Source organism: Papaver somniferum, chromosome 2 (genome assembly GCF_003573695.1).
Source record: "Papaver somniferum cultivar HN1 chromosome 2, ASM357369v1, whole genome shotgun sequence".
NCBI lineage: Eukaryota > Viridiplantae > Streptophyta > Magnoliopsida > Ranunculales > Papaveraceae > Papaver > Papaver somniferum.
In genome coordinates, this window is record NC_039359.1 from 115,915,321 (window position 1) to 115,942,795 (window position 27,475).

General features: G+C 41.2%; 2 protein-coding genes across 2 annotated transcripts; both read left to right on the top strand.

Moving 5' to 3' along the window:
- The first annotated feature begins 19,162 nt into the window (after window positions 1-19,162).
- Window positions 19,163-21,003, top strand: LOC113351802 (putative nuclease HARBI1). Its single transcript, XM_026595734.1, has 3 exons — window positions 19,163-19,703; window positions 20,507-20,919; window positions 20,998-21,003. Exons 1-3 carry the CDS (start codon window positions 19,163-19,165, stop codon window positions 21,001-21,003), a joined length of 960 nt encoding a protein of 319 aa, XP_026451519.1.
- A 2,948-nt stretch (window positions 21,004-23,951) lies between these two features.
- On the top strand, window positions 23,952-25,106 carry LOC113348896. Its single transcript, XM_026592792.1, has 2 exons — window positions 23,952-24,247; window positions 24,338-25,106. Exons 1-2 carry the CDS (start codon window positions 23,984-23,986, stop codon window positions 25,076-25,078), a joined length of 1,005 nt encoding a protein of 334 aa, XP_026448577.1. The 5' UTR covers window positions 23,952-23,983; the 3' UTR covers window positions 25,079-25,106.
- Window positions 25,107-27,475: the final 2,369 nt, after the last annotated feature.

Sequence of the window (27,475 nt, forward strand, 5' to 3'; positions counted from 1 at the left end):
GAGTCGCCCTCGTTCGTTCCGCGGGTTGATCGACACGTACGCTGCTCTGAGTGTTTAATGCGGGTAGTTGAGGCGCCTGCTCGTGTCAGGCAAGTGTCTTCTGCCCCTGTCACGTCCATGTCAGTTCACCTTCTCTCTACCGTTGATCTTGGCTTCTTTTGGGGATGAGATAAAGTAACTCTTCGGGAGTTATCTGGTGCTCCGCAGTACATCGTGTCACCGGTACATCTTTTAACTTCTGCCCTTAGATTTGTTCGGGAAAAGATCCAACGTCGACGGGATGGGCTTCTTGGCTATGAGCGTGTGTCATCATGCTTTGATGACTTTGTCCGCATGCTCTCCACGTGCCTTCCCATATACACGTGTTTGATGATGAGATATGTACACACATTTTGCCCCTTTTCTTCGGGCTTGAGTGTTTAGTGGGAGCATTGAAGAAAACAGTCGTTGCATATTCTTCCTCTCTCCTAATAACTTCTCCTAGATACTTGGGCATGTTTCTTGTTCGTGCATTAACTGCTCATTTAATGGGCACGTTTCCCATTCCTCCCTTATCTTCCTTCTCTTTCTTTCGAGTATATTAAGGAGGAGAGAAAAATTAATTTCATTCTCTGTCAGTCGTTATTTTTTGTTCTTCAACCATTAAATTCTCTGTTTCAGCATTAATCACGCTCACTTCTTCATTGTTTCTGGTTTGTTGTCCTCTTCCTGCTGCTGTTTGTGGTGGTAAGGTTTCTTTTCTTTGTTCCTGTTGTTTTAAGCTGTGTTGATTGTAAATTTTCTGCTATTGACCGTATTGTAGCCTTTCATTTCTGATGTTGTCGTCCCTTGTTTGTGATGGAGAACCTCTTTTAATGCTTGTATGGTAGTTTACCCCTGTTCTTCGTCTCAAATCGAGGAGGCCATTGTTTTTCTTGTATTGATTGGACTTTTGAGTGAAGGGTTTTAGGGTTTTGGGGAATTTCAAGCATGTATGCTAGTTTTCGGGTTTCTGTGCTATGTTGAGATGGATTGCTAATTTTGTGATATTTTGATCTTTGGTAACATCCTTGTGTTTGTTTCTAACTTGTTTATGTTGTATCTCTTCGCAGCCATGTCTGACCGTCCGAGGCTTCCTTGTCAAACTCCGGGTTCTAGTCTTCCGAGATCTCCTCCGCGCAGAGAGTCTTCAATGGATCCCCGTGGTATTAGAGTTTCTTCTTCTGGGGCGAAGGATTCTCCTTCTGGGAAAGGGGATCCTTTCAAAAATCCTTCCGGGTCTCGAAACGCTGCCGATCATGCGGTATCTCGTCCTCGTGATGACTTGAGGTGTACGCAGACACCTCCTCGTGGTGTTGCCTTTGATGTTCCTCCCCTACGTTCTGTAGTGCCCGTGCAGCACCCTCTACCGCCGCCTCCAGTACTTTCTTTAAAAGGGGATAACACCAAAGGTTGTGTCCCGAGAGCTGAATCGTCTAAGAATCCTTCTTTGAAAAGACGAGCTTCCGAGGCTTTTGTTGGTTCGTCCGATCCCGCGGAAGAGGATGAGGCTGCCCCGGTGATACACAGTGTTTCGGTCAGTAAGAAGAAAGTTACGTTCAAGCATATTGACCTTGAAGTTTTCAAGGAAAAGCATGAGCTTCAAACCTTCGAGGTTCGTTTCTATGCCCCTGAGGATGATATTACTTATGAGCTCATCTCGAAGTATCGGTTTGATGAGTTTCATCTGTTGACTAAGGTTGGAGCTTTCGAGGCGGGTCTTATGCTGCCGTTGTACAAGTCTGGCGACTCCTTCTATTACGACTTGCTTGCTGGTCGAGAAGGTTCTTCCACCAATACTCACAGTCGCTCTGTGTCGCAATTATCGGGGAATTATCTCCGTGCACTGAGGGAGTGTTATCTGCGGAGTAAGGGGGAGACGACGATGACGTGTTACGTCCCAAATCCCGCGGAAAGGGAATGGTATACTCCTGAAAACTTCAAAAACTCCTTTGCTGATTACGTAAATAGTAGGAACCGTAAACCGTGGAGTGTTAGCCTTCGGAATCTCGCTGCTCCTCGGGGCGAAATTCGCCTGTTAAGTGAGGTCAGCGATGCCAAACTGAAGTATGTTCCAGGCACCGAGGGGTCTAGTCAGCGGAAACTTTTTCCGGCACGTGAGAGGATCAAGCGTGACCATGACTATGAGTGGCACGCTACTGTTATCGAAGTTGTTGGTCCTTGGGCGTACGGCTGGATTCCCGGTCCACGCAGTTGGCGTCCTTCTGGGAGTAGCAGGCCACATAAATCTCCTCCTGCTCGTTATGGAGATTTCTGCCCCTGGCGTTTGAACTTCGCAGGTATGAACTTTCCTTATGCCCTCGACGTCGTTGAAGGAGACAAGGAGGAAGGTGCTGGTGCTCTACTTCCACCGAAGAGTGCCACTACTGCCAAGGTATGGTTATTGCAGATTCTGGCCGCACCACTTCATCACTGTTCGGAAAAATAACTCTGTGGAACATGTGTTGGTTTGCAGGTTTCGAAGAAGAAAAATATTGGGCCGAAGCAGTCTTCTACTATTGTGATGGGTGAGGCTGAGGTTCATGAAGAGGTTACCAGTCCGGTAAACGAACAGTTTGCCGAGGATGAGGAGATTTCTGATGGTGAAGAACGCACTGATACTTCCCCTCCTAATTTCGAGGAGATTGGTGCGGGTTGTGATGGTGGTGGAAGGAGAAATAATGCCGCGGTAGCTAACGGCAGTGTGATCGCTGATATGTCTGTTCCTGCTGGTGATGCTGCGGAGACTCTCCCCACCGTCTCTCAAGAGTTCTCTTTTGACAGGATTTATTCCGCAGGGGAACTCTTTAACGATACTCTTGATTTTCCTGAAGACTTCTCTCTACTTTCCCCCAATGATGATTGGGATGTGCTCGGGGGGTCTGGTAAGGAAGACGCTGCTGTTCAGGGCGCGGATGATCACGATGCGCATGTTGATGCCGAAACTTGTGCTGATGGGGCAATATCAGCCAAAGGGAAGTCCGTGGTTGACTCGCCTTCCGAGGATTTCCCTCATTCGCTGACGTTTGAGGGTGAGGACGCCATAATGGATTGGCTGAAGAAAAAGGGTTTGCTTTTTATCCCTCACCCTGCCCCGGTGGTTGCTGGTGAAAAGGATTCCGATGCTTATACCCGTCGGATGATGGAGATTTCTTCCAAGGCGCGGTATCTGAGATGTGGGGGAAAGGCTTGAGTGTTCCCGAAGCTACCCTCGGATCGGAGCCTCCTACTTCTGTCGCAGATATGATGGCCATAACCGACGGTTACCAATATGGTTTTCCTCAGCAGCGTGTCTTGGAGGTAAGTCTTCGTATATATCTCTCCGTGACGATTGAATCATTCGGTGAAATAATGTTTTCCGTTTTGATGTGTAGATGATGAGGAGTGAGCATTGTAACCATGTGCTCTACCAATTCTTTAAAGAGAAATCTTTGAAGCTGAAGGCTAAGCTTCGTCACAGAGAAAAGGAATTATCTGCGGCTGAGGTGGAAATAGAAGATCTGAAGAAAGGCCTTAAAGAGAAAGAAAGGCTGGGTGAAGCAGAGGCTGGTCTTCGTTCGGAGCTTGCTGCCGTTCGCGCTGAGTTAGAGCAAACTCGCGGCCAAGTTTCATCTTTCACAGGTTTGATTCTTTTTCGTCTTTTACCCTCGCAGTTCGTCGTAATTCCTCTATACTACTTAGTTGTTCTGTCTGAGTCTCCCCACCCTATCTCCAGTGGGTGGTGTCCCTGAGCTGATATGGCTGCGAAACGAAAGGGCTCGGAAAAAATCTCGTATCAAAGAGCTGGTCGAGAAAATTAAGAGCGAAGCCAAAAAATGGGACGCTCGGGCTGAGGTATGGCGCGCACGGCATGTTCAGATGGTTGATATGCAGAATTTGTATAACCATGACCGTGCGTTATTCAATGGTACGCTGCTGTGGACACGTGAGAATCTGCGGGAATCCCGTGAGCGTACTTCATTGTTGGAGTCTAGAATTCATCTTCTGGAAGAGGAATTACGGAAGGCTTGCTCCCTTCCTTTTCCGGGAGCTGAGAGCATGATGTGTCTTACCAAAGAAAGGGACGATGCCAGAGCCGAAGTTGGGGCTCTCAACAAAGCCCTTGCGGCGTCTCGCGCTGAGATAGCCCGCCTTGCCGAGTCTGAGATAAATCTTGAAGTATGTATGTACAGACTTAGCAAAGGGGTAACAGAGATAAACAACGAAGTTAACCACCTTCGTCACCTGGATTCGATGAAGCAGGTAGAATTAGATGCAAGTCAATTTACTCTCACCAACCTTCAACTAGATTATAAGAAGTTATCCAAGGAATATGACTATCTTGATGAAGCGCGAGACGCGGTTGTTAATGAGTATGAAGAGGCTTCGGCTTGTGTCGAAGGTATAACTTCATTTCGTCGAGTGTGATTGTGTTTTTTTTCTGTGCTAACTCCCTTGTGTTGTATTTTCCAGAGCTCGAGGGGCAACTCCGCGCAGCAAATGAAAAGCTTGAAAAGACTCAGTCTTCTTTAGCGCAGCAGGAAGGACATACTAATTATTTTAAAAGTCTGGCGGCATCCCGCGAGGAGGCCGTAGGCGCTGCTTCTAAAGAAGTGAGTCGTCTGTCCTCGTTATTATCTCAGGCTCACCAGCGGACTTCGCTCATCATGCATAAGGCTCGTTGTCAATTGGCGGAGGAGACGAACAAGATGCTGGAGAAGATTGAGCTCGGCCTTAAGACCGAGCATGGCCTCGTTAAGAGTTATCCACGTCGTTCCGTACCTACCTCTTTGCCTGGCTCTTCAGAACCTTCTTCTGGTGGGAGTGTCCCTTCAGCTCTTCGGAACAACCCTGCTGATGGGGCAGCATCTTCCAAGTAGACGCCACGGCATTAGCCTTCCGCTAAATTTTTGTAGTATTTTGTAAAAGAATATTTTTGATGTGTATCTTCCTTGAATTGGCCTTGCCGCTTTTTGTAATCAACCTTTATGAAATGGATCCTTCTTTGATATACCTGCAATGTTAGTTTGTTTTTATTTTAAGCATTGTGAAAGGACATTAAAAAAAGAAGTGTTTTAAGTGTTTGGGTGCGATACTGAAGGGAGGTACCTTCGTGATCGTCTTGAGACCTGTCACCCCCCCTGGCGAACCCTTGGCCAGAGGATTCCCAGACGGTGGGGCCGAGGCAACGTTCTAGGATATGGGGTTAAAATATTTACATACACCCATTCCGTCGACCCGTTGCCTTAAGATTGGTTGGGTATCTCTTTCTGCTGGGTGCCTTCCCCCTGGTCTTACACTTATGGACACTGATGGGGGAGCCCTGAGAGATTGTAGATTAACTACTTTCCCCAATATTGTTGATAGGTTTTGTTTACTTGAATTTTAGAAAGCTTGTTTGATTGATAGGTTGAGGCCTGCAATTCCTCGTCCAGAGATAGAAACATGTAGAGCGGTCACGCTGCCTTCTTCTTCTGGTACTCTTCACGCAGATGCAAAGCTGCGTTGCTCCTATGGGTAATATGGTTTAAGCCACTTAGCATTCCAAGGATGCCGGAGGACCTCGCCTTTCAGATTGCGAAGGTAGTAGGAACCGCTTCCCGCAATGTCGTGTATTATAAAAGGTCCTCCCCACGTAGGTGCTAACTTTCCCCATCTCTTTTCTCGTTGATACTGTGGGATTGTTCTCAACACATACTGCCCCTCTACAAAATTTCGAAGCTTTACCTTTTTGTTGTACTCCCTTGCTAGTCTTCGTTGATAATTTTCCATCTTCTGTAATGCTGCTTCCCTTCTTCCTTCTAGGTCGTCCAATCTCTCTAACATCATGTCTGTTGTGAGATTTTTCTCCCATGCTTCGGTCTTTGTGGTTGGCATGAGGATCTCTGTTGGGATGACTGCTTCAGCTCCATAAGTGAGGAGAAACGGGGATTCCCCAGTGGCAGATCTTCGTGTTGTCCTGTATGCCCATAACACATTGTGCAACTGTTCACACCATCGCCCCTTATGTTCGTCTAATTGTTTTTTGAGGATAAGGGCGAGGGTCTTGTTAGTGGCTTCCGCTTGTCCATTGCTTTGAGGGTATATGGGGGTGGATTTGTTCTTCCTTATTTTGAAAGTATCGAAGAGCATGTCTATGTTTTTCCCCTGTAATTGCTTACCATTATCGGACACGATTTCTGCTGGTATGCCGAACCTGCAAATGATGTTCTGGAATATGAAAGTAAACACATCCACGTCTCTGATCCTGGCTAAGGCTTTAGCTTCCACCCATTTACTGAAGTAGTCCGTGGCTACTATCAAAAATCGTCTTTTCCCTGATCCTTCGACGAAAGGCCCGACGATATCTATGCCCCATTTTGCAAATGGCCACGGGCTATCTACAGAATTTAACATTGTTGCCGGCGCGTGTATCTTTTTGGCGAAGCGCTGACATTCTTCACATCGTCGGGACATTCTTGCGGCATCCTGTATCATTGTGGGCCAGTAATATCCTTGCGTTTTTGCTTTGTCGGCTAGTGATCTCATGCCGCTATGATTCCCTGCGTCCCATAATGGATGTCGTTTAGAATTCGATGCCCCTCTTTCCGGATAAGCAACGTAGTAACGGTCCGAGGAAGGATTTCTTGTACAGGACCCCATCCCGAAGATCATATCTTCCTACTTTGGAGAGTATTTTCCTAGCTTGTTTATGGTCCGCGGGTAACTTCCCTTTTCGAGAAACGCATGGATCACCATTCTCCAATCATCTTCGTTGCTGAAGTCTTCGTCTTGATTTGCTCTTGACAGGATATCTTCTTCGTCAAAATCGTTATGGATGTCTTCTCCTACCTGGTCTTCGATATTTTCTTCCACTGTATCTTGATTGGTAGCGAAGGAGAATTGAGATGCAATCGAAGGCTCGTATACCCTTGTTATTTTAATAGCTTCGACGCTTTTCCTTCAGCATGGATGATATATGCTAGGGCATCCGCGTGCCTGAGATCCCTTCTGCATAAGTGCCGGAACTTGATGTTCGGAATTTGTGATGCCAATGTTTGGACCAAGGCCATGTAAGCTGAGAGGGTGTCATCGTACACATTGTACTCGAGCCCTATTTGCCGTATGACAAGCTGCGAATCACTTGTCAGTCTTACATCGGTTACCCCCATCTCTATTATTAACGGAGGGCATGTACGACTGCCTCGTATTCGACGATGTTGTTGGTATGCTCTTTGAATTCTAACCTGAGTGCCTGTACAATCCTTTCTCCGGTTGGGGTGGTGATGACAATGCCTATTCCTGCTCCTTCCTTATTTTTGGAACCATCGACGAAGACTTCCCATTGTCTTTGACTCGCGGGTTCGAGGATATCCATTGGATCCTTGCTTTCTTCCTCGGCTTCTGGTATTCCCTTAATCTCTTCGTCGTTGTCCAGGGGAGGTCTGCTAAGAAATCCGCCAAAACTTGGGATTTTCGAGAATGTTGAATTTCATGAATGATGTTGAATTGGTCCAGGTGGGTGTTCCACTTGGCTATTCTGCCCACTTTTCCCGCGCTTTTGAGGACTGCTTCCAGTGGTGCTTTGCATGGGACCCGGACGAAGTGAGTTAGGAAGTAGGTTCTCAGCTTTTGAGTAGCCCATACCAATGCTAGGATAAGCTTTCGATCTTTGTGTAGTTCCTTTCCGCAGAATTGAGGGTCTTACTGACGTAATAGATAGGTGTTCTATCTTCGTATTGGTTTTGACCAACACTGCGCTGACTGCGTCTTCGTTGCTGCTATGTATAATGCCAAAACTCATCAGGATCCGGCTTCTGCAGGATCGGAATTGAAGCTAGGTGTTCTTTGATTTTTTGGAAGGCTTCTTCGCATTCTGCGGTCCATTCAAACTTGCTCCCTTTTTTGAGAATATTGAAGAAATGTTTGCATTTGTCCGAGGATCGGGCAATAAATCTGCCCAAGGCTGCTATGGACCCATTGAGTTTCTGCACTTCTTTTAAATTCTTCGGGGATGGCATTTCTACTATGGCCTGAATCTTCACTGGGTCTACCTCAATGCCCCTTTTTGTTACCAGATACCCGAGGAATTTCCCGAGGTGACACCGAAAGTACATTTCTCTTTTTCTTCATGTGATGTTTTCCTCATTGCTTCGAAGATATCTCTCAGATCCTGGTGGTGATCTTTGCGCAGCTTACTTTTGACGAGCATATCGTCAACGTAGACTTCTAAGGTACTACCAATCCATGGCCTGAAGATAGCATCGACCATTCTTTGGTATGTTGCCCCTGCGTTTCGAAGTCCGAAGGGCATTCTAGTGTAGCAATAAAGGCCATGTGGGTGTAGAACGCTGTGTGTGGCTGATCTTCTTCTGCCAGGGCTACTTGGTTGTAGCCAGAATGTCCATCCATGAATGACAGTTCTTCATATCCTTCTACTGCTTCTACCAGCTGATCTATGCTTGGCAGGATAGCTATCCTTTGGACATGCTTTTTGAGGTTAGTGAAATCGATGCATATCCTAACCCCTCCATTTTTCTTAGGAACGACGACCATATTGGAGATCCACGTAGGGTACTTGACCTCCTTGATGAAACCTGCGTCTAGTAGTTTTCGAAGTTCTTTTTCCACTGCCTTATGATATTCCGGCGCAACTTTTCTTATTTTCTGTCTGAAAGGTGGCGTGCCTGGTTTGATGCGCAGCGTGTTGGATTATTTTTGGGTCAATCCCAGGCATATCTCCTAATTTCCAGGCGAATACATCTGCGTATTCTTTAAGTAACTTGGTCAGAGAATCTTCTTCTTTTTCGTCCATTATGGTCCCTACTTTGATCATCTTCGGGTTTTCTTCCGTTCCTATGTTGATTTCTTTTACGGGGCTCTACTGGCGTGAAACCGGCTTCGGATCCCCGAGGACTGGGACGTTCTTTAATTGCTACTTGGTATGTTTCTGTCCTCGTTGGCTGCTGAAGTACTTGTCTCTGTGTTCAGGACATTATCATCTTTGGTCAAATCCCTTCCTGTAGTTTCCTTGAGGAACATGTCTATGGCCTTCTCTTTCGCAGCTTCTTTATTTTTAAGTCTTCGGGTTTTTCGCTGCTTTTCTTGTTCGTTGTTGATGCGATCCTGAGTGGCTTGGCACTCTCTTGCAGAGACCCGATCTCCCTTGATTTCCATTACTCCCTCAGGTGTAGGGAATCTGAGATATTGGTAGTACGTTTCCGCCACTCCCTTGAGTTTATGTAACCATTTTCGTCCAATAATAGCGTTGTAGGGGGACGGGGCGTCCACTACGCTGAACCGTGTTTCTACTTTCATGGGTCCGGCGTCAACCTGCAACACGATGTCTCTCAATGGCTTCGTGGGTGCTCCATTAAATCCGTAGATGGTGTAATAAGAGGTCATTAGCTGTTCTTCATGGAGCTTCATTCGTTTGAATGCATCGTAGAATAGAACGTTCACTGAGCTTCCCCGTCTATGAGGATCTTTTTAAGGTTACATCCAGCCACGGGTAGTGTGAGGACCAGGGGATCGTTATGGTCTTCCATATCTTCTTCGATATCTTCAGCATCGAAGATAATAGGTGAGTCCATCCACTCTTCATGTTCGTCCACCTCTATCCCATCGATCTTATAAGATTCGCAGCGGTCCTCGAACTGCTTCCGCAACCTCTTTCCTATTTATGCTGTAAGTGAGGGCCCTGCGGCTTCAGAACACGAGATGGTGTTGATTGTGCGGTTCCCTTCTGGAAGTTGGACTGGCTTGATTCGTTTAGATCTATCCTCGGCGACATCCTTTCGTATGTAATGTTTGAGCTCGCCAGCATCAATCAATTTTTGGATCATTATTTTGAGGTTTTTACATTTTTCGGTCTGGTGTCCGTTGAAACAGTGGTATTCACAGTAATCTTTGGACTTCTAGGTTCTCGGGGGTTGTTTTCCCTTAGACCATGGCCATTCCAAATTTTCCCTTCCTTTGATCTCTCGCAGGATCCGAGCATAGCTAGCATTGAGCTTTGTGTAAACTTGATCTTCGAACTTCCGATCGTCTTTTCGCTGTTCATCCCTTCGTTCTTTCCTATCTTCGTGAGGCCGTTCCACTGAGCAATTCCTTTTGGCTCCAGTGGTTTGTTCTGCGGAATTTATACGGTGAGACCTCTGCGGGTACGCCCTTGGGTTTTCACGCTGGATTTCTTCAAGACGAGCGTGTTTTCAATAATTATTCGAAGATCCCCTTCTGTTTTAGGCACGCTTCCATGAATCTCAACAAAGAGTGGACTCATTCGGTCTAATCCCCACTTGTAGCAGTTGATACTTACAACCGGGTCCACACTTCCTATGGCTTGGCAGACCTTGTGCCATCTGTTGGTGTATTCCCTCGTGGTTTCCTTATAGCCGATTGCCAGTGAAAAGAGCTTATCCATTCCAGTATTAACAGCCTTGTTGTACATGTAAGTTCTTAAGAACTTTTCTGCGAGTTGGTTGTAGGAGTGGATGGAGTCTGGAGGCAGATTATCAAACCAAGACAATGTCGATCCCTTCAGACTCGATGGGAAGTATCTACAGAGTACTGCGTCGTTTTGACTCCATCTAGCCAGGACACGGTTATAATACCAAATGTGTGCAGCGGGATCACTGGATCAGTCATAGCATTCGAATGTCGGGACAGGGCACTTGAGTGGAATAGGGGTGTTGGCCAGGCGATGAGTTAAGGGCGTGGAGTTAGCCTCTCTCATGACCTCTTCTAACCTTCCCCCGCCTTGTCTACTTTTTAATTGCCTGATCTCTGCCATCATTTCATCACGCAGCTCTTCCATCGCGCGGTGGTGCCGTGCGTTCCTCTGCTCGTGATAGCTTGACTCTCCATCGTTATAATCTGGGTCAGATGCGCTACTTCCCCTGGCCGCGTTTCCATTAGCTGCTACGATGACTCTTCGGTCTCGGTTTGGTCCTGGTGCCTTTGAATTTGCTTCATCGAGTTGTTGGCTCGTCTTTGTGCTCAAGGCAATCCGGTCTTTTAAATCCTGGTTTTCTCTGGCCAACAAAGCCACAGCATCCGCGTAAACCTTCTGGCTTTTCTTCAATTCTTCAAGTTCGGCCATCAATCGGTCTGATTGGTTCGACCCTTGATTGGGAGTCCCAGCTCGTGCTATTACGACCATTGTGCCGCCTTCTTCTATGGTTTGTACTAAAGGTGGGGGAGCATCAACTTCGATTGTTGGCATTTCCAGACCGGGCGGAGTGCCCATCTGCGGTGTTAGAGCCGCCGGCACAGTTTGATTCTGCTCGTTTGTTGATGGCATTCCGAAGGTTGGCGGATGCGCGGGTTGGTGTGTTCTGGATTCATCCACCCTTTCTTTTGGTTGGTGAAATTGATTCGTAGCAAGATTTTTCATGGCTTCCGTAGCCTTTGGGGCTGCCGCTGTCGTATTATATTTTGTTGCCACTGCTCTAAGGGCCGCGGCTGCAACGGAGTTAGCGTTCATAGGCGAAGTGATTTCCGCAGTGTCCTGCCTCTGATTGGTCATTTTGGCTTTTGTCTCCTTTCTGCTTGCTCCGGGTGATGACCGGGGTTGTCCTTGGTGCTTCCTTTGACGTGGCTTTGGATTTTCCTGCTTCTTGCATCTTTCTGCACATGGGAATTTCAAACAGCGAGAAACAGAAATGTTCGTGCGGATCGGGTTAGTTTGCGAAAATACCTTATTCCAAGACAGGGAAAAACTGCCCGAGGGCCACAGAGAACTCTTAGGGAAGCTCATTTGATTAAAACATGAGTCAAAATATATGGATTAAATTCTTAGTAAAAGTGCGGATTCATTGAAAGTACGTGGAAACGCGAGAATATCCCTTTTAAAACTGCATGTAAATCCTTTGAAAATTTACGAAAATCCAACGGTAAGATAGGTCCGTACGAGATCTAAAAAGATGTAAATCCGTGGATCTAAGTTATAAATATTTTACCCAGTAAATGACGATACTGCCGGAGCTATCGAAGATAACGGGTGCGTTTTTGAACATGGTAAAGTTAACAAAAGATAAATACTGTTAGAGCTAACGAAGCAGAGCAATCATATGCTGATTTTAATTATGAAATCACAGGATAAGATAAATCTTTTACCGGGACGAAGTCCCTGTTTCTAGCGCCAAATTGTGAACACGTAAATCACGAAGGCATCTATATGTTCACAAATAATGTTCGCACTGATAATACAATGGCATTGATTCCTTAGCTCAAAACCTTCGGGTTTATCATAGCCTCATCTAATAACCTTGCGAGGGGCGTTTACGCAGGGGAAGATAAAGAAAGCGAAGCATAAAAGTAAAACTCATGGAGCGCTAGGCAAATATAAAGTGCTGAAATGTAAATAAGACGGGGATTTACGTGGTTCAGGACTAAGGCCTACATCCACGGGGTTGTTGTTTCACTATGTACTTGGTGATTACAAAGAGAGTCGAGTGACTTTGGGGTTTACATAGATCTGTCTATTGTAAAGGACTAACTTACACTCACAATCTTTCTCTCTCCTTTTCTTCCTCAATTTTTCCGATCCCCCTACTCTCGGGGGAGAGAGGGTATTTATAGGATTAGAGTATGGGACCCATTTCTGAGGGCCGTTGGAACCTTATCTTCTTGTGTTTTGTGTCCATCACGCGGGGGTCTTCGTTCATTACTTCATCACGCAGAGTCGCCCTCGTTCGTTCCACGGGTTGATCGACATGTATGCTGCTCAGAGTGTTTAATGCGGGTAGTTGAGGCGCCTGCTCGTGTCAGGCAAGTGTCTTCTGCCCCTGTCACGTCCATGTCAGTTCACCTTCTCTCTACCGTTGATCTTGGCTTCTTTTGGGGATGAGATAAAGTAACTCTTCGGGAGTTATCTGGTGCTCCGCAGTACATCGTGTCACCGGTACATCTTTTAACTTCTGCCTTTAGATTTGTTCGGGCAAAGATCCAACGTCGACGCGATGGGCTTCTTGGCTATGGGCGTGTGTCATCATGCTTTGATGACTTTGTCCGCATGCTCTCCACGTGCCTTCCCATATACACATGTTTGATGATGAGATATGTACACACAATGTCCAAAAGCTTGCTCATTTATTTGGCGAATTCAACATGACATCTGAATGGTGGGATGTTAATACTACAAAACTGTGTTACTAGATGATCCATGAACAAAAACGAAAAGCTAACTAATTAATGGGCTGCAAACGTAAAAAAAGAGATGGTGTTAGGGAGTATGCTAGTGGTAGAAAGAAGATATACGGAGAATCAAATACTTCCCTATTTATTTTCTTAGAAAATTTCTTTTAAATTATCCAAGTATACGAACATCCAAGGAATAGAGGAACATGGGTTTGTCACAATAGACGATCCGGAGCCGATGAAAATATACATTTAACTTAACAAGCTAAATAAATTAACTAAAATGACTAGAATACCTATTTTCATTCAGAAACACTAAATTCGATGATAGATTAGATTTATATTTATCTTTTTTTTGGATACTACAATAGAAATAAAAGATAAGAAAAACAAGTTTTGCAATATAGTTATTTGTTTATTTGGATTAGTCAATAGAAACATTTTGTTTTGTGCACACTACACAAAGTTTCAATTAATTTTTCAACTCAATTAATTGAGGATAATACTCGGGCGAGCGAATATAGAATTACTCAATTAAATTAACTTTAGCTTCTTTATCCGGCTGTGTCCATTATCTCCTCGTATATCCATGATTGTACTAGTTCTATCAAACATGTTCCCTCGTTGCTAGCATGCATGCTTCTGCTTTATCCATCTACCCTACTCAATTAAAGACAGACGCCATGTCATATTTTCTATCAATTGTTCACCTAGTTCTCTATTTATCTAGTAGTAGTATCTCTCATAGTGGGAAAGAAAAGTATGTTGGTACATTTTAATGAAAAAAGATAAAATTACCATTGAACGAGATTTTAGTGCATGGTTAAAAATATATGTGGCCACGTTTTAGTGAAAAATAAAGTGTAGAGGAATGGGACACGGTCAATTTAGTGACGACCCTACTAACGTACACGCAAAAAAGAAGATGAAGAAAAACATATATAAAAGGATAGTACTCTTTGGTAAAAATTAAACTGAATACCCATCGTGTGGGGTAGGACCAGAATAAGTATAACAAACGAGTCTGGGCCAGAATTAAATTGTCAGCTCCACCAATCCGACAATTCAATAAGAAAAGTGAAAATAGTTTTCTAATCTCACTTTAAAAATTCTCTAATCTTATTTTAAAAATTCTCTAACCTTGTTTTATTTTGCAACTCCCTTTGCTTGTTGATATGTAATTGCACACAAACAAACCCATTATTTTCAAAGGAAAGGATTTGAATAGAAGGGAGTAGTTGTCTCCTAATTCTACATTTTCTATTACCATTGCTCTCTCAGTTATCATGCAGGACAACCAAACATTACACAAATTTGAAAAAAAGAATCTTTTCTACACAAATGGATAGTACTCTGGTCTCATGGACCCTAAAGATCCATGTTTTTTTTTTGGAGTAGTTGTTATATACATAAAAGTGAAACTGTGAGGATGGTGTTAATTAAAAAGTTATTTTACTATAGTATAACTCTAGTTTTAGTTTTAGTTTTCTAAAAGACCTTGTTTGTTTGCAGCTGACTCGGCATCTGGGTCTGAGTCAATCACTGATTCGCGCCGAGTCAGCTGTCAGATTGTTTGTTTTGCACTTTTTATAACCTCTGACTCGGCATCTGAGTCAAGGCTAACCCCTGACTCGGGCCTTATAGAGTCAGGCACTTCCATGTCCCTGAGTCACTCACTAGTACCACTGAGTCGCTGGAATTGGCAAAAATGCCCTCGACAACTTATAACAAAAAAATTTAATTTCTCATTTTCTTCTCATTTTCTTTGTCGAGAGAAGAGATGGGTGATACAGAACCAAACCCTAGTTGATATCTCCTGCATCTTTCTCATCAAATCCACTGATTTCTATCCATCATCACCCTCGTTTCATCTCTTTCAAATCTGCTTCATACATATTCATCTTTCAAATCACCCTCGTTTCATCTGTTTCATCTTTAAATCACCTTCGTTTAGAATCGTTATCATATTCAGGTATAATTCTTCATCCATATTCATTTTCGTATGGGTTTTATGTGATTTGGAACATGGGTTTTATCCTTCAGACAGATCTGAAGAATATCTCACATCCACTCGTCCTCTCTCTCTTTCTTCAGACAGATCTGATTACAAGTTATGGATGATGATTAGGTTTGGTTTTTCTTTGTTTAAATCGATTGATGATGCTATTATTGTTAGGGTTTGGTAGATTGAAAGTTAGGGTTTTGTGTATTTTGTTTAAATCAATTAATGATGTCTTTTTTTGTGTGTGTTTTGGCAGATTGATAGTTACGGTTGTGTGTATTTTTGATTAAATCGATTAGTCATGTATTTTTTTTGTGTATTTTGGTAGATTGATAGTTAGGGTTTTCTGTATTTTGTTAAAATCAGTTAAACAAGTATTTTTTTTTGTATATTTTGGTAGATTTATAGTTGGGGTTTCATTTTTATGTTTGTTGATGGTTTTTTATGTTGTTTCACCCAGTTAGTGTATAACAGAGCTAAGATGCTAGTTCAGGTTGATATTGACGAGTCCACTTATGCTGTTGTTTCACCCAGTTAGTGTAGAACAGAGCTAAGATACTAGTTGAATTGATATAGACATGTATGTTGTTGTTTCACCCAGTTAAAATGCAAGTACCATACAAGGAGTTGAATTGCTACTGAATGTGTAATCACTTATGCTACCTTTTCTATGTGTTGCTCACCGTGAGTTGAATTGCTACTGAATGTGTAATCACTTATGTTACTTTTTCTTCTTATGCAGCGGATACAAGGGGAGATAAAAGAAAACTCAGGATCTCATCCTTTTGATGAGGTAATCATCTCTTACTCAATCATGTTTATTATTTTTATATGTAGACATTTAGAGGAGGTTGAGCACTTTATATTCGTGTGAATCATGTTCCTTAGGTACAAATTTGTTTAGAGTTTTTTTTTTTACTCGGTCAAAAAATTTGTTTAGAGCTTTCTATTGTTTCATGGGGCAAACTTATTTTATCCGCTTTCAATTAATGTAACTGATAGCATCAGATTGTCCACTTGTTACACAGATACTTTACTGTAATACTGGAAATCCTCAACCTGAACTAGCATCAATTTCAGAAAAAATTAAAAACAAAATTAGAACGATCGTAGTTACTGTGTGATCTTACAATAATGCAATACAATACATTCATGGATGTGTACTCTAATTTGTTTGTAAGTACTGTACCCGCGGAGAAAGTCAAAAGAACCAAGAAAAAGCATAAGATGACTGCAGTGTTCTTCTTGGCCATCTTCTTCTTTGCGCCCAAAATAAAATTAACTTCTCTTGTTTGTTTTTCTTTCTTTTGTGTAGTTGTTCTGGTATGTGACTCATATTCTACATACACTAGAATTCATTTATATATAGCATGACTAGAAGATACCATAGACATAATGTACATCTAAAACAAGATAAATGATGCCAACTAAGGTTTGAGCTTAGTTTGGGTCTGATGTTAATTTATGAAATTGATTGACTGGTTGTTTGCTCGTTTACAAATCAGTTCATTCTGTATCTAAAGATGCTCTTACAATCTAGTGATAGATTGACAGCTAAGAATCAAAGTCTTTATACATTAATGAAATAAATGTTGTTTGGCTGCATTGCAGGGATAGTTCGCATACAACCTTATACATTAGCTCAGTACGCAGACATTTGTTGCCATCACTGGATCCTAAAGCAGGTATTTTCTGCTCGGCCTTTCTCCCGTTACATATAAAATAACAATGTACATACTATGTTTACTTTCTCAGTAGCTAGCACACTCTCTTTTGTTTCAAATTACCCACGTCTTGTATTGTTTTACTTTATGCTAGTTCTCTATGGAGAAAAAAGAAGATGAAAAAGCAAATAAGATAACTTTTAGGAGCCTTCCAGAATTTAGAGGGTTATTTATTGACCAATGTTTGGCACAAGCTACTGAGCATGGGTTTTCTGGAACTTCTTTGAAGCAAACTTCGTGGGGAAATTTGTGCAAATTCTTTTCTGAGAAGTATGACTGCACTATCACCCAAAAGAAATTGAGAAACCACTGGGATTACTTGCGCACCCAATATGTCACTTGGTCTCGTCTCTTAGCAAGAACCGGGCATGGGTACAACGCGGAGACAAACACTTTTGATTGGAGCGAAGAACAATGGTCTGAATTAGACAAGGTAAGAGACTGTTTCAGTTTTGTAAGTCCCTCTACTTGGATATCTTCTGTATTCAGAAAATATTATTTAAGCTCAATAAGGTTCAGCTGGAACTTCTAAAACTAATGGATCTGATTCCCGAACAAGTCTTGGAAAAGAACAAAATCATGAGGATGATAACGAGGTTGATTCTAGTCTCAATGCAAAGGGGAGTGGAAGGAAAAGAAAGAAGGAAATGGACGAAGCCTCAAGTGATTTACTAACTGAAAAAGTTTGTTCTATTGTCAGATCAATGGAGGCTCATCTTCAACATAAAAAACTTGCTCTAGAAAAGGATAACGCAGCAGAATTCATGAAAGCTCTGGATAATCTACTTGAGACTGATTGCATCACAATGGATGAGTATTTGAGCATTAGTCTAAAAGCTTCAGAGATGCCTGGTTGGCAGAAATTGTTTGTCAGTTTGAAAAGCGATGAGCGTCGTGTTGCCTTTGCACACAAAAATTTAGAAGAACGTTGAAATTCATGAATTAGGAAATAGTCATAGATGTTATGAGTTGCTAAACAGTAGAATTTGTGCTGAATGTTGAATGACTGAATTACTTAATCGGGTTTTAATTTGTGTTGAATGTTGAATGACTGAATTAGTATTTGTTGAAGTTAATGAATGAATCAGTATTGAAGTTATGTTTCCATTTCTTTAAGAATATTTGCTTGTTGTTTATATTCAATTGCTTGCTGGTTATGTTTAATATTTCAGTATGCTGTAACAATTTTCTTTCATTACGTTGCAGATTGAGAAGGCTACAAGGAAGTGGGTTTTATGTAGAGAAGGGAAGCACCTAAATACAGGCAAGTACTTATATATGATGTCTCCATTCATCTGACAGTAGTTTCTTATGATGTCTCCATTCATCTTGATTTGTAAGCTGTAATTGTGTGAAGTTTGAACTACGAGTTTGGTCACGATTTATACATAATTGGAGAAGGTTTTTTGTACTGCGAGGTTGAGGCAAGTTTGTTCGTTCTCTTAGTTTCGGATAGATATAAAAGTGGAAATTAAATATCTCGTGAACCCTGTTCATGTTTGAATTTAAATTTTATTGGTTGTTTGTTGTGTGATTGAAACTGCTATGGTTAAATTTTTATTTGTGTGGCTTATGCATGAATTTTTGTATTGTACAGTGTGCTCTAATTATTAAATTGATAAATCTGATGATGTGAATGCATAGGGTTATTTCGGTATGGAACATGGTAATTAAGCAGGGTAGCATGTTTAAGTTAGATGTTCAATTTTCATAGCTCATAATTTGGTAAATTCCCATTGGATTAGCCTTCAAATCTAGGCATTAGGTAACACAATTATTACACATCCGAATATGTGCCCCGATGGAATTGACGTGATGGCTAAAGGCGGGGATAATGGTTCATATTTCATGAGTTTTTTGAATATTATTAGTCAGAAAGCACCGAGTCAAATATGTCGTGATGGTAAAACCAAGTCCTTGGATATGGATCGTAAATTTTAATGTTTAGTGGAGATAGTTAAATTTTTAGACTAGTACGTGGTTAGAGTACTATTGTTACCTGTTAGTGGAGATTTAAGATGAAATGAGTTTAACTTTGATAGGTTCCTTGGCCATGAGATTGGTAGTTTTTTTTCTTATGTGGTTGTGTAATGCCTTCCTCTATTTTTCAGAGGCTTACTACTTCATAATGCTTCCATCTACTTGTTGTTTTCAGAAAAATGAAGACCTTACTATCTCAACTGGTAGCTTTATGTTTGTTAGTGAAGCAACTTAAAAAGGCTAAGTACGCCCGAAGTACAAGAAGTCAACTTTAACGGGAAAGGCTTTCACCCAAGATCTGTTAGAAGGAAATACGAGGAATATGTACAACCTATTGAGAATGACTAAGGCTCCTTTTATTCAATTATGCAATGAATTCCGAGCCAAAGGACTTTTAGAGGATAGCAAGTATTTAGAAGTAGAGGAGAAGATGGCAATGTTTCTATACACAATCGGGCATAATTGTAGGAATCGTGTAATTTTATATCACTTTCAACATTCAGGTGAAACAGTTAGTAAGTATTTTCATGAAGTGTTGACTGCTATGAAGAAATGGTTTGCTGAAGTCCTAGTTCCTCCACCAAATGTATTTGATAAGCCAGCTATAACTAAAAGGAATAAACGTCTTAGAGAAGGTGCTTTCAAAGGTGCTGTTGGTGCATTGGATGGCACTCTAATTAGTGCCAGTATTCCAGTCGAGAAGCAAACACCGTATAGAGGAAGGGGAAGAGGAGAATGTAGCCAAAACGTGCTTGCGATATGTGATTGGGATATGTACTTTTTGTATGTAGTGGTTGAATGGGAATGCACTGCTCATGACTCGAGAGTGTTGACCGAGGCAGTGCGTGATCCATCTTTCAAGTTTCCTCTACCTCCACCAGGTAATATCTCTATTTTAAGTCCAATTTTTCTGCATTGGGTTTGTTTTCTTTACTCATTTTTATTTAGATTCTTGTGCACTGCGTTCTTATATATTTGAATTGTAGGAAAAATAAACTATGCTGCCATTATAACATTCAGTCCAAGTATTTTCCATCTTAGGCTGTGTGCAGTGTTCATCAATTGATCACAATATCGAACTCTACTTAGATTATTTCAGGCCACCCCTGCGCCTGTTGGGATGGGGAATCTGTTCTTTGAACCACCTGTTAAACTACCCACCAAACTTACCAGTGTTAGAATATATGATGTTGTAGTTAAAGTGTAAGCTTTCTCAGATCTGCATTTCTGCAAGGATAGAGTAGAGATGTCTGATGTGGATTTCTTTGTTTGTCTTCCGCTTTTTTTATTTTAGCTATCTTCTTTGTAGTCTTTTGGCTATCAATTAATAAAGTTTGTGAATTAGCAAAAACAAAAGAACCCTCATTTCATAGAAAGGTGAATAAGGCTTTTGTCAAAATTGTCTACAAAGAGGGCAACTAGGATTTATTGTTGGTAATATCCCTTAAGCACAGTTTCATCTGAATGTTTGTATTCTTGGTTATAAAGAAATAAGAGATACATACCCAGTCTCTCATCATTCATCATTCATTGTGCCCTTTGCTAATCATTTTGGTTTCATCCTATGTTAGGCTCCATTGAGCTGTGTAATTTATTTTGATTATATTGGCTTGTCATTTAGTAACCAGTACTACTTCATAATGTTTTTGTTCAACTTCATAATGTTTTTGTTGAAAATTTGCAGAAAAATACTATCTATGTGATGCTGCGTACTCTCATACACAGGGGTTTATGTGTCCGTATCGCAACATAAGGTATTGGATAGGTGATTATCGAAGAGTACCTCCAACAGCAAAAGAGGAGAAGTTTAATCAAGCCCATGCTCGATTGAGGAATGTGATTGAGAGAGCATTCGGGGTATTGAAAGTAAGATTTCCCGTCTTAAGTAAAATGCCTTCTTACTCATTTGAGACTCAAAGAGATATCGTCATTGCTTGCATGTCAATACATAACTTTCTACGTCGTAATGCATTGGATGATTGGCTATTTAAAGAATATGAGAATGGGACATTTGATATGAATGAGACACAGGTGGAAGTTGAAGTGGAAGCGGAAACGGAAGAAAATGCACCTCGTCTGTTTGGACGACAAGAGCAGGTATATATGAACAACTTACGTGATGAGATATCTAGCCTCCTTTAGATTTTGTTGCTTCTGCTTCTTTTATGCTTGTAGGAATGAAGTCTTTAGATTTTATTGTTTGGTAATGTTTAATTCCATCAAAAAGAGAAGTTGTTTAGACTGGTAGTGAGCAATTTGTGATGTTACATAAAACTTCTGTTACATAAAAAATCCGAGCAATTAACTTTTGTGTAATTTATTTTGAGAAGTTTAAGCCAATGTAATTTATTAAAGTGAAATCTAATATAATTAACTTCTGTTTAGAGAAGTTGTTTTATGGAATTAAAAATCTCATATAGCTAAAGTTTGCTCATAGGTTGAAGTTTTAGGTTGTTAAACTGGTAGTGAACAAGTTGTTTGAAATGTGCACAAGGGCATTTTCTGTCCAAAAAAATCCACTCAGCTGAGTCAGATCTGACTCACAAAACAAACATATTTTCTGACTCAGACCTTAGTGAGTCAGATCCAAATGAGTCAGGTGATTTCACTCAGATCCAGACGACTCAGATGAGTCAGCTACAAACAAACACCACCTTAGTGTGGATGGTTGGGTAAGAAAATTAATCTGGACATTAGTTTATGCCAGGAAACAGATGGCAGTCAAATTTTTTTTTTTTACCTTCAACATCTCTCTAGTCTCTAGAGTATACTATACAGTAGTCAGAATATCCCCACTGTACATACTGCCCCACCTACTTGTATATTATTGAAGTTATCGACGGTCATTAATATTCAATGATTCGCCCACTTGTTCTTGCGCATCGTTAATGGTATATCTTTCTTATACTATATGGTTTGAGTGAAAAAAGCATGTTTACACATTTTAGTGAAAAAACAATGTAGCTACTGGCCAATAATTCACCTACGATATTAATGATTGTACTAGTTTTATCAAGCATGTTTCCAGATCCTTCATCACTACATGCTTCTACCTCTACTCGATAATGACCATGTCATTTTTCTCTTTTTAATATCAATAATTCACCTAATTCTTGTTAGGCGTCAGTATTTTCCGTATGGTTTTGGTGAAAAAAGTGTGTTGCTATGTTTTGGGGAATGAAGATATTTTGGGTCCACACGCGAGATCATATGCAATCACTGTTTTTACATTATCACAAGTGAGGAGTATGGTACTATGTTTAAAATTCAGAGACAACTAAAAATGAATGTGACATGGTCAATTTACCGAGCCTACTTGCATACACATAAAAGCAGATAAAGAAAAAAATTATCTAAAAAATGATTATTAAGAATGATTATCACTAGTATGAGGCGTACCAAGTGCAAAATAATTATATAAAAAATGATTGTGCATCATGATGATGATTAGGAAAGGTAACAACACTCATCGATGTGAGTTATCTGACCCGCATTATTTGAGTGGTCCTCATACTTTGAAAAGTTTTGGGCGTGGTAATGTGTTGCTTGAATGTTGGAGATGGTCCAAAATTTTAATAATGCATTTCAGTGGAAAAATTCAAGAGAGTAGTTTATTGTACTATTTTTATTTTTTAATAACTTTTTATTTTTTAATAACTTTTTAATAACTTTTTCTTTTATTATAATAAAAGAAATAATTAAAAAAATTAATAAAGAAATATTCTCTTGTTTTTCTTCTTCTCGGCGTTTTGAAGATTCACTTTTTTGATGATTCAATTAGTTGTTCTACCATTCTTCTCTGTAGTTCCAATTAAGGTTTTGAAGACTTGAATTTCTCATTCGTCGATTGAAGGTAGAGTTCTTTTAGTTTTTTTTTTTCTTCTCTTCTGTTTTTTTCTTCTTCCCTCTGTCGAGATTCAATTTACAAGTTGGGGCTTTTTCAGGGTGTGATTCATACAAACGTAGTGAGTTTTGTTGAATCTAGGAAGTTTTTAGAGTCGATTTGGATTGGGTTTGTTTTTGTTTGATAGATGTGGTTCTGTGAAAATTAGGGTTCTAGTTTTTAGAAAAGATTGGCAGTTGTGTGAGATTGATGTTGAATTAATGGTGGGTTTCGTGGTTTGATTGCAAGGGAGAGGTTTTAAGTATTCTAATTCTCAATCCTCTGGGGTGAATTGGGATAATTAGGGTTTTTGAAGGTTAGGTTTGAAGTTGTTGTTGTGGCTGGGTCTTGTTATTACTGGTGGTCTTTCAAATTAAGTGTTTCAATCTTCATAATTCAGTTTTGCAGAATTGAGAGTAGGGGTTTTGTGGTTGTTTGTAGCTGTGGTTTTTAATTTATGTGGGTTGAGGAACCAGAATCTGGGTTGTGGATTGTTGTATTTAGGAATCTGCAGCGGGGTTTGTTGTTTGTTGTCGAAGCTGTTTTCTTCTGTGTGTGTGATTGGCTGTAGCAGGAGGAATATTCAAGAGTTGTGTGTGTGCATAAGCAGTTACATGGGATTTTTGTTCATCATTGGGACATTATCCTGTTCTTCTTGGTTGTTTAATTAGTGTATCAATGAATGGTATTTTAAGGGTTCAATTGGGATTGTTTATCTAATTTGAACTCTTAATTACTCATTCCTTGAGTCCTAATTGTCTTCTGGTTCTCTCTTTGTGTTTGGTTTACGAATTCAATTGATATTATCGCAATCTTGTTGAGTTTCAGAGGTATTGCCTGCTGTTATTGTTGTTAGTTTCTCTGAATTACTATGCCAAGGGTTACTAGGTCTGGTCAGACACAATGCTTGGGTTCCATCCCTCAAGGTTGTGTTAATCAAACTGCTAATGAGTTTCATCAGTGCAGCAATGATGCATCTGTAGATTCACCTTCGGTCTCGTCTTCATCGTCTCAGTTCGCAACCACATCATCATCTCCTCCCTCACCTCCATCTAAACTCCCATCAACATCAACCTCACAGGGTGATAAGGTTCCTTGCCCATTCAAAGGATTTGATGGATGTGGAGGTGGAGTTTGTGGAAGGAGTTATGCTAAGAGTGTCGTCTATCGCCATGTATCAGATAAGCATTTCCCCACAGAGAAGGATAAAGAAATCTCAGAGCACGTGCACAGACTAATCCTAATTTCTTTGCTGCTTGGGAAAAGGTCTTACTTGACATGCAGATGTGGCTGTGCTTTAAATGCCTTCACATCCATGCATGGAAAAAGGCTTATACATCAAAATTACATAAGGAAGATGTTATTGCAGGTCCTTTTAGCGGACATGATGCTGAGTTCCTTATTCATGGTGTATTGAAGCCACAGGCTGGTGGTGTGTCTGATACTGCAGTGAAATCTAGCAGTTCTGGTGTGAATGATGCAGTAGTTGGCTTGACTTTGGACATGCTTCATACTGTTTTTCAGAGAAGAATTACCACCATTGTAAGTATATCCCCTCCCTGTAGACTACAATTTTCTCGAGTCCTAAAATCAGCCTTGGATAAGGTGATTGCAAAACCTGGGGACTTACAGGCATGGATTCAACTGTTGTTGTTACCCACTTGCACACTCAACCTGTATGTACCCAATTGTTCTAGTGAGGAGAGGTATGGCACACGTAAGAAACTGCAGATTGCTGCAATCAATCAGTCCTTGAATGTATGGAGAGAGCCAAATGGATGTGCAACCTTGGTTCACAAATTGTCGGGTCATTCCAAGCCATCTGCAGCCATCCACAAAACATCCAAGAAGACGAAAAAGGTCAGTGCCAATATTGCAGCTTGTAAGAAAAAGATTAGCTATGGACATTACACGGCTGCTATACGTGTGCTTTCTTCTGATGGCTTAGCACATGCCACCCCTGAAACCTTACAGGACTTGATGCTAAAACACCCCCCTGCACCACCTCCATTTATCCCTGCACATGATAATTCTATTCCTGAATTAGCTGTTGATGCAGATGTTGTACTCTCATCTATTAAGAGCTTCCCCAAAGGCACCTCATGTGGGAGGGATGGCCTTAGGACGCAACATCTTCTAGATGCATTCAGTGGTGCCGCTGCTGTAATCTCAGATGAGCTACTGCATTCAATCGCATGTGTAGTTAACTTGTGGTTAAGTGGTAAATGCCCTCCATCTCTTGTTGAATTTATTGCCAGTGCTCCATTAATACCGTTACTCAAGCCAGGAGTAGGTGTGCATCCTATTGAAGTGGGAACCATTTGGAGACGATTATGTTCTAACTTGCTGCCACTTCAGCTTGCAAGAAGTTAGCTCCATATCTAGGAGATTTCCAGTTTGGAGTGGGAACCCCTTGTGGTGGTGAAGGTATTTTACATGCTGCCAACAGACTGCTGGAATTGAAAGGGGATTATGCAACTCAAACTATGATGCTGGTTGATTTCACCAATGCTTTCAATCTTGTCGACAGGTCAGCCATGCTAAAAGAAGTCATTTTACATTGTCCCAATATCTCAAAATTGGTTGAGTTTTGTTACTCGAACCTTGCAAGACTTTACTACAATGAGTTTGTACTTTCTTCAGCTAATGGTGTTCAACAGGGAGACCCACTTGGTCCCCTGCTTTTTGCTTTAACTCTACATCCTCTCGCCATCAAGATTGCATCTAACTGTGCATTGGATTTTCACGCCTGGTACCTCGATGATGGTACTATTGCAGGCGATACTTTGGAAGTGGCAAAGGCTTTGAAGATTATCCAACAAGGAGGCCCTGCAAGAGGTTTGTTTTTGAACATTAATAAAACTGAGATCTTCTGGCCGTCAGCTGACCCTAGAAGCTATCTAGAAGATGTTTTCCCTCCCAACATTGGCAGGCCTGAGCTTGGTGTGAAGTTATTGGGAGGTCCTGTCAGTCTGGATCAACAATATTGTAGCAATATGGTGGTCAACAAAGTTGAGAAGACTGTACACTTGATGACCAGAGTACAACAGCTTCAGGACACACAATGTGAGTTGTTATTATTACGCAACTGTATAGGCGTCTCTAAACTCTACTTCACTTTGCGAACTACCAATCCTATGACCATACAGACCGCGACTTCTCTTTATGACCAACATCTTGTCCAATATTTACGTCAACTGGTGGTGGGAGATGGTGCTGGTTTTTGTCCGGTGCAGCAACGGCTAGCCACCTTACCTATTAAATATGGTGGTTTTGGTATTTATACCATGTCTGACACCGGAAAATATTGTTACTTGGCCTCGTATGCACAAACTCAGCACCTACAACATAACATTCTAAAGCTTGCATCCCCTTCAGTTCCAAGCCCCAGTTTCGAATATGCTCCGCAGATTTTTACACAAGCTTGTGGTACTCCAGTTTCCAACTTCGATATCAATGACGCTGCCCCACATTTCATGAAGACCCTGGCAGCCAAGTACTTTGATGTTGTTAAGGAAACTTTACCCTCAAACTTTACTTTAACTGACAGAGAAGCTATCTTATGGCAGCACAACAAGGTGAAACATGCTATGGATTTCCTAAAGGCAATTCCTATCGTCGGATTAAACCAAGTTGTCGGTCCAAGACAATTTAATGTCGTGTTCCAATACCGATTAGGCATACCTTTCTTTGAGGCCGAAAGTTTGTGTTCCATTTGTGCAAGGCCCATGGACCAATATGGTGATCACGCACTACATTGTGCGAGTGAAGTGGGTCTCAAATTTAGGCATGATATGTTTAGGGATGTTATTGCTGACATATGATACAAGAACGGAGTTGCCGCTAGGAAGGAAGTGTCATTGGGATTCCTCTCCAACAGTGCCAAATCTTTAAAGTCAGCAGACTTGTCTACAACTGGATTGATGGTAAAGACGGTTGCTTCGACGTCATGGGGATCTCTCCTTTTACAAGCGCTAGAACCCACTCGTTCACTCCAGGTCATGCTATTTCTGCTGCCGTGTCTCGAAAGTTGCATAAGTACTATGAAATATGTACAACGCATGGATATGGCTTCCAAGTTTTAGCCTTCACTACCTTAGGTGAACTTAGTGAAGACACTATTATTTTTTTAAAGCGTCCGAGGAATTGTTTTGTTAGATTTGACGCCAATTATAAAATTGGTAATTCTCTTTTTCACAGAATGGGTATTATTATTCAAAAAGATGTGGATGCCCAGCTTGTCGCTAGGCTGCCCAACATTTCTTGTAACCTTGATCTTTCATCTCAATAATATACCTTTGGGGTGCCTTTTTGTCTATAAAAAAATAATGATGATTAATAAAAAGAAAAAAAAATTATTAAGAAAAAAATAATTTTTAACTTTTTTTTCTAATAAGTTTGTTGTACGAACGGTGGTAGTTAGCTTATGACAATAAAGAGTAACAAATTCCCGTCAGCTTGGGCCGCTTTATTCAACTTGCATATTGTGGTGATGGAAAGGGTTCGGTTGTTCACGTGTTAGTGGATGAGAAAGTGTTTTCACCTGCAAGAGTAAAAACCTCACTAGACTAGACACCGTCAACATGCTCGCTGGTACACTAATATACACATTGACAGACCAAAAAGTGAGGTCACATCTCCAGTTTCAACCGATCTTTATTTTTAACCAAAGAAGAAAAGAGACAATTGTTCTGCACGGTGGGCTAGCGTATGCAGAAGAACTAGAAAAATTTAAAGTGTGGTACATTGGTTGCTACTGTGCTATGGTTT